The sequence below is a fragment of the Heterocephalus glaber genome, unplaced genomic scaffold (genome assembly GCF_053883595.1).
Source record: "Heterocephalus glaber isolate CG9 unplaced genomic scaffold, H.glaber_assembly_v1.0 deba00001452, whole genome shotgun sequence".
NCBI classification, from domain to species: domain Eukaryota; kingdom Metazoa; phylum Chordata; class Mammalia; order Rodentia; family Bathyergidae; genus Heterocephalus; species Heterocephalus glaber.
In genome coordinates this window covers 18022837-18030540 of record NW_028258302.1, presented here as the reverse complement: position 1 = coordinate 18030540, position 7704 = coordinate 18022837, and the positions used below count along the sequence as shown (strand labels likewise).

Genomic DNA, 7704 nt, shown 5'->3' with positions numbered 1-7704 from the left:
GTGAGCAGCATGTCTGGTGGCTTGTCCTGATGGCCTCGTTCAGACACTGGACAGTCATCATGAAAGGAGTCAACATGGCAGGCATGATGCTGCTACAAGTGCCAGATACCACCATGCCCCTCCCCACCCCATGGACAAGCCCTGTGGCTGCTCCTGCAGATGTGCACAAGCCCAGGGCTGAGTCTTGCCACGGGGGGATGTGTGGGGCTGGGAGACATGGGTGTCTGGCCGCTGATGACCCTGGGTGCCTGTGGGCCACGTGCAAAGGGGCTCCCTCGAGCCTGGAATGGGGGTGAGCTCTGTCCCCTGTGACATCACCATGGAGGTCATGGAAATGCATGTCAGGGCCCTGTCTGAGTCCCTGCCTGGTGACAAAGTTGGCTTGCGTATGAAAATGTATCTTTGGGCAGGGGCTGCTGCTTCGGTTTTTTGTTTTGTTTTGTTTTGTTTTCCTGTTTCCTAAAGTTTACTTCATGTTCTTGAAGCTCCCAGGATTTTGGGGTTTTTCGCCAAAGTAGAAAGCAGGTGGCCTGCAGGGTATGGGGTCCACCCTCGTGCACAAACATGTGGGCTCTTCCCAAACACACTGTGTTTGGTTCTTTCTGTCTGGACCTGCAAACTGGGGTGGTGGGGTCTGGGTGTTGGGGTCCGGGTGCTATCTGGCTGTGGCCCTTTCAGACTCTCCATACAGTGTCATGTGGGGTGCTGGCTGGGTAGGGGTGCAGGGGGTCATCAAGGAGGGTGGCGTGATCACCCTCATCCTAAAGTGCTGTTGGAAGTAAATAAGTTGATCCTTAAAAAAAATGTATGTCTGAAGAACATGCAGGGGGACAATGTGGAACACCAAGAGCAACCTAGGTCAGAGGTGTCAAATGCATCTCCTTCAGCTACTAAAATCTACAGACACACCTGTGATCCTAGCACTCTGAGAAGCTGAGGTAGGGAGATTACAAGTTCAAGCCTCATCTGGGCAATTTAGCAATTTAGCAACACCCTGTCTCGAGATAAAATAAAAAAATAAAAAAGGTTGGAGGATGTAGCTCAATGTGAAGTTGGGTTCAATCGCCAGACCAGTACGGGGCAGGTTGGGATGGGAGGAAGAGCCTGAGGTTTGGAGATGAGTTCTGTCTTCCCAGGTGCATGTTTCCCACAAGTTATTTTTACCTTGACAATTTCAGAATCATAGAGAAGTTGCACAAGATCCCACATATTTTTCACCCAGATTTCCCAGATCTTAAGTTTACATTTGCTTTATCCTTTCCCTCTAAATAAATGTTTTCTTCTAAACCATTTCAGAGTAAACTGAGGACAGCCATGACACCCTTTACCCCAAATACTAAGTGTGTACATCTTAAACACAACGACATCCTCTTATATAACCAGGGTCCAGTCATCAGAATCATGGCATTAATGCGGTATGTTCCTGAAGTCCACAAACCTTGTTTATATTTTGCTAAATGTCCCAGTAATGTGCTTTGGTAGCAAAAGACAATCCAGGCCCCCATGGTGCATTCAGTTGTCATAAATCCCAGTTTAGCAGCCCTTCCCTTGCCCCACCCACCTGATGGTCTGACTGAGGCCCTAGCTCTCCGCTGGCCAGCAGGCTTAGATGGAGGGGCATGAAGGAAGGACCCCTTCCCTGTGCCCTCTTCCTACAGCCCAGCTTCCCAGAAGGGCTCTCTTGTCCCTCTGGATAAAACAAGGAAAGGCTGGGGGCTTCTACCTCCCCTGCATGGTTTAGAGAAGGGGATTATGGCAGCAGAAGGAGGAGGTTTAGCTCTTTTTATACCAAAACCCCATATGTTCTTCTTTCCCTATTTCTTCCTATTAAAGGAATTGGCTGGCTCCAGGCCAGCTTCTGCCTGGAATGTGGGTCCTGTTCAGCTCCTTGGGCCCTGCTGCTGAATATTCAGTGTAAGCCAAGGGTCCTCTTGTTTGTGACTGAAGCCCTTGTCTAGACTGATCTGCAAGGGTCTTTGGGCCTTCAGGGGTGCTTCCCCTTTTAGAGTCCATGTGTATTTTTTTTTTTCTGGTACTGGGGATCAAACTCAGGACCTTGCACTTGCAAGGCAGGCACAGTGCCACTGAGCTAAATCCCCAGCCCAACCATGTGTACTTTTTTGAGGGAAGATGGGGCTGCTTGGATACAGCAGGCTTGTATTAATCAAAAAAGTATCAGGTAAGCATGGTGGTACATGCCTGTAATCCCAGCATCCTGGAGGCTGAGGCAGGAGGACCACCAAGTTTGAGGTGAGCCCAGATATATAGTGATACCTTATCTCAAAAAAAAAAAAGAAAAGAAAAAGAAAAAAACAGACAAACAAAAGCAACCTTTTGAACTAGACAAAATCTTTCTTCCTTTTTTTTTTTTTTAAAGAGACCTACTTTGGCCTCCTCATATGCTTTAAACAATTATCTCATTGAACTTTCTTTTTTGGTTTTAGACAGGGTCTTGCTATGTAGTTCAAGGTGGGCTTGAACTCACTATGAAGCCCAGGCTGGCCTCAAACTTGCAGCAATCTTTCTGCCTTAGCCTCCCAAGTGCTGGGGTCACAGGTGTGCGCCACTATGTCCCGCTACCTCCTTGAATCTTCAAAACAGCATTATGAGATACAGGTGCTCATTTGCCACATTAGAAAAACTGAGGTTGAAAGAGTTTTAAATAGTAACGTGTCCATCTGGGTGTGGTGGCACACGCCTGTAATCCCAGTAGTCCGGAGGCTGAAGAAAGAAGATCACTGAGTTCGAGGTCAGCCTGGGCTACATAGTGAAACTCTGTCTCAAAAATAAAAAATTGTCCAAAGTCACAATCATTAGCTGAGCAACACAGGACCATATCTGGCTGTCTTCACAGAACAAGATTTTTGATTTACATACAGAATAAATTTGCTTCAAAATTTGCACAATTGACTGGATGTAGTTTTGGCACTGTCATCATGTAAGAAGCAACAGGTCCTGAGACTGTGGGAAGAGAAGACGTCTTGGGATTCGTGAGCTCAAGGACCCCCCAGCTCAGCGAGTTGTCAAAACTGTTCTTGGAAAATTAAGGTTCTGAAAAATTAAGAGGCGCCTGCAGTTGGTCTCACTGTCCACTAGGGGAAATCCGATGCCGCGCAGCGCCGCACGGCGCCAGACGCGCCTCTGGCTTGCCTTCAATTCGCTAGCTAGCCTGGGAAAAGAGCCCGCCTCCTGACCCATAAGGCCCTGGACCGGACGTTCCACTCTCTCTTCCTGTTCTCCATCATGGCGGTAAGTAGCTTGAGACCCAGGTTAGCTTTCCTTCATCCGTCTCCATCCTCTCCCAGTCAGGCCTGCAGCGGCTGTCTCGCCTGCAGCCCGAGGATCACGGATCCCTGCAATGCCGTCCTGGAAAAAACTGGCAGGGCCCTGCCGGTCAAGGGCGCGGGGCTGGACCTTGTCACTTTCCCTCCTGTCCTAGGAGCGGGTTTCTGGCATCCTCCTGGAGAACCCAGAGGCACGTTGTGTGGCTGCAGTAAGGGCAGGTGGAGCGAACGGAGGGTGTCTGGACACGGGGTTCGGTTTTTTTCCTGGCCCCGGACACTTGAGACTTGTTTGGTGTTAAGGAACATCGGCCAGTTCTTCCGCTTAGGCTACACGCCAGCCTTGGGCCCCAGCTGGCAGACAGCTTCGGAACGGGGTGGTAGACATCGCATAACCACGTGTTTGTTTCCTTAGCAGTTTTAATTCTACTCTCCCCCATCTTAATTGGCCTTGTAACGAGGACGTTCTCACCCTACACATTGAGCCCTTTAAGATTAGTCTTAAGTGATCCGTGTTCGTCCTGAGTGTCTCTTGACAATGTTCCGTGCGTGGTGGAAGAGGCATAATTCTGAGCGGATGTCTTCTGGCAACCACACTGATAACCTTTTAAGATCTTAGGGTTTGGGGCGAACAGAAATAAATAACGTGCGCAAGTGGAAAGCAATAAAAACTTGGGCTGTAATGTGTGACTGGGTTGAGTGTGTTGACTGCTTTGCTACCCTGTTACAGCAGGATCAAGGTGAAAAGGAGAACCCCATGCGGGAACTTCGAATCCGCAAACTCTGTCTTAACATTTGTGTCGGGGAGAGCGGAGACAGACTGACCAGGGCAGCCAAAGTGTTGGAGCAGCTCACAGGCCAGACCCCTGTATTTTCTAAAGGTGAGTGATGGCAAGCATGGAGAGGGCTGGGGGTTTGGTTCACCTAGTAGTTGTTTCTTAACTCACCTGCTGCCGGGCCTGTTTAGAACGTTACAGTTGGCATCTCTTAAAAGCAGTAAATATGTGATCTCCCCCAAGAAGCATTACCCTTTTGAGATCAGTTGTATACCACGTTTTCTACAAGTAGACTTTAACACTAGGCCGAGTAATGATTTTTCAAGGAAGTAGACTATGAGGTAGAGTAGAAATGTAGTAAAGGACATTAGGCCTGATTAACAGATGGGCTATATAGGCTACTTTTAAGAGCAGGGCCATTTACTTACAAGGTGTGCCACTTGTTAGTCTTGTGACTTAGGGCTCTTTGGATCTCAGCTTCCGTATTTGCCTAAAAGGAATTACACTTGCTTTTTTCTGGTGGAGGAGGAAATAAGTTTGTGTAAGTGATATGCAAATTCCATTATTTTAGGATAGTGGAATAAAGCAAGCCCTTGGGTTCACATCCTGCTTTTGTAGTATTGCCAGTTGTGCTCTTGGACAATTTAACCTTAGAACCTCTTCTGTAAAATGAGAATAAGGGCATAAGCTTTTAACAATAGTGTTTCATTTTCCTCAGAACAGTTGTTTTCTTTACTGTTGCCTCTTTGTACTGTTCTGATTGTGAACTTGCCCTTCCAGACACTTTAACGTTACGATTTCAAGTTTTTCATTGCTGAAGTATGGCTGGATGGCTTGGAAATTGGAAAAATCTGTTTTCTGCGTTACAGATGAGATCAGTAGATAAGAACACTAGTTAGAGTGTGGATGGGTCCTAATGCCACTTGGAGTTGGGGAGATGGTGTCTTGGGGAAGAGGCAAGTGTGATGGGAGTATGACAACACTTGATTCCTTGTTCCTGCTTGCAGCTAGATACACTGTCAGATCCTTTGGCATCAGAAGAAATGAAAAGATTGCTGTCCACTGCACAGTCCGAGGGGCCAAGGCAGAAGAAATCCTGGAGAAAGGTCTAAAGGTGAGAAGCTGATCCCATCAAGGTGGCAGTGTTCCTCGATGACCTAATACTTGTGTTTTTGCTTCTAGAACCTTTTTTTTTTTTTTGTACTGGGGATCGAACTCGGGTTCTTCTGCTTGCGAGGCAGGTGGTGGAACCACTGAGCTAAATCCCTGGCCCTATCTAGAAGCTTTTTTTAATGCTCAGTTAAATTATATTTTGTGTCGTTGCCTTTGAAGATGCCTGAAAGTCATTTTGATGCCCATTGTTTTCTCTGTCCATTGGAAGTTGGGAGAGTTCTATGAAATATGTAATTGGGATGTGACTTGCTGTAGTGGGGAAATAAATTGTGTTCCCCACTAAGTCACATTGCTTTGTGTTTTTGCTCTGTGGTGTTGATTATAAGCAGTCTGAGCTAGGTATTTGGGGGGGGTGGAGTTGAAGATAACAAGTAATGTGATTGCTGCATTTTTCTCCTCAGGTGCGAGAGTATGAATTAAGGAAAAATAACTTCTCTGATACTGGAAACTTTGGTTTTGGGATTCAGGAACATATCGATCTGGGCATCAAATACGACCCAAGTATTGGTATCTATGGCCTGGACTTCTATGTGGTATGAATATTTAACCTTTCCCATTCCTGGTTTGTGAGGAGAGGGCAATCTGCTATTCCATTTCATTTGTGCTGTCTTGACATTCAGATATTGGGTTGAAGCTTTGAGTACTGTCTGCCTGCGTGCCTGTGTGCTCTTCCCTGGTGAGGATGAGCCTCATCTGTGGCTAGTGTAGAGGTACTGAACAAAAAGATATGGTCAGCACTCAGGATCCCCTGCTATTGTGAAGCTTTCAGTTTGATACCCATCAAGTGCCAGCATGGCTTAAAGATGGATGAGAGGAGGTAGTACTGGTGCTGCATTTGGCCTTCAAGTTGGCTGACTGAGGCTGCTCATTCCTTACTCTTTTCCATTAGACCTTAGAGATATGTGGCTTCCATCAAAGGATATAGACCCGATTTTGAGTGATGCAGTTGTATGTTCAGGAGGGGGTTTTGAAGTAGAAATGACTATTTTATGGACTGCAGTGCTTTTGCTTCAACCATAAAAGTAAATACCCAAAGGGGCTGAAGTCTTGACTAATGTGGACCTCAAATGATGATGGCACCCTCATTGAGATTCACAAATTCAAAAATAATGAGAATTGAGTAATCAGAGTTTGCGGGCAGCAGACCTTTAGGAAGCACTGTCAAGCTGAACCAGTAAGAAAAACTCCCTTTTTTCTGCCTCAGAGTTTACAATTTTCTACACTGCACATTTCAGTAAAGTTTTGCAATAAAATTTTTGGTGTTATCTTAAAAAGGAAGTGCCTTGGAGATTGGGACTGATGGGAGAGTCATGGCACCATTAGAAATTAGATAGGGAGGGGGAAGGGTGCTAAACATTTTAAGCCTACAAAGTCTATGTATGGTGGTATCCTGTCTAGGACGCTGAAGACAGTGCTGTCATTCACTGAGATGGTGGGTTTCACTCCAGAATCTGTTGGGTTGCAAGTAACTTGTGATTAGTCTCCAGTGTGTAAGTCCTGTCTGTCTGCTCTTGACTCTGAGCTGGCTAGGTGACTGTTGGTTATTCCTGGGACAGGTGCTGGGTAGGCCAGGTTTCAGCATCGCAGACAAGAAGCGCAGGACAGGCTGCATTGGGGCCAAACACAGAATCAGCAAAGAGGAGGCCATGCGCTGGTTCCAGCAGAAGGTAAAACTGATTTATCTTGAGCAAGGTGGTGGTATGTGGTTTTGGGATTTGGGGGTGCAAAATGTACTGTTTGGCAGATAATAGTTGGGCAGCTTGGTAAATGGGGTCTTCCGGGGTTGGTGATTTAAATGAATAACTGGAGCTAAGAATGTCCGTAGCTGGAAAGGGAGGAATATGGCTTTAAAAGGAGCCCCCTTTCTCAGGTGATAGTGCAATTGAGCGCAGTGCAACAGTTATTAACCAGGCAGCTTTTCATTCAATCCAGAAACAGTGGGGTTCAGAGCTGAAGTTCATGTATCAGATTTGAATTCTCAAAAGTTTGCCTTTGCTGCAATCGTTGCTGTTGCCTCTTGTTCTGAAAAAATAAAATCTCTTCTTTTTCAGTATGATGGGATCATCCTTCCTGGCAAATAAATTCCCGTTTCTGTCCAAAAGGCCAATAAAATGTTTTCAGTGAAATGTACATTACTATTGCGTGTTTTGTGAAAGGAGCCTGGCCATTTCCAAGTCCTTGGACCTCCAGCCACTTAAAGCTTCGATGGAGTAGCTGGTAACAACCCTGTGGTCCTCTGGATATCAGTGTTTCCTGGCAGATCCAAATTCAAGCACTGCCTGTGCTGACCCATGCTGCCCTCGTTGATGTGCTATGGTTCAGTGATGTGTGTTAGCTGATTCTCCAGGGGAGGGTGTGGGTATGGTTGGGGTTGATGTACTCTTTTTTTTGTTTTGTTTGTTTCTTTTGAGGCAGGGTCTCCCTTTGTAGTTCAGGCTGGCCCTGAATTCAGTGTGTATCCTAGGCTGGCCTCG

General features: G+C 46.4%; 1 protein-coding gene across 2 annotated transcripts; it reads left to right on the top strand.

Annotated features, from left to right (window-relative positions):
• Positions 1-3143: 3143 nt before the first annotated feature.
• Positions 3144-7360, top strand: Rpl11 (ribosomal protein L11). 2 transcript variants are annotated; one of them, XM_004850560.4, is made up of 6 exons: positions 3144-3249; positions 4012-4162; positions 5065-5171; positions 5632-5763; positions 6787-6897; positions 7282-7360. In XM_004850560.4, exons 1-6 carry the CDS (start codon positions 3244-3246, stop codon positions 7309-7311), a joined length of 537 nt encoding a protein of 178 aa, XP_004850617.1. In that variant the 5' UTR covers positions 3144-3243; the 3' UTR covers positions 7312-7360. The 2 variants fall into 2 exon arrangements, with proteins under 2 accessions (XP_004850617.1, XP_087071707.1); XM_087215581.1 differs by having other exon boundaries at positions 3241-3475.
• The last annotated feature ends 344 nt before the right edge of the window (positions 7361-7704 follow it).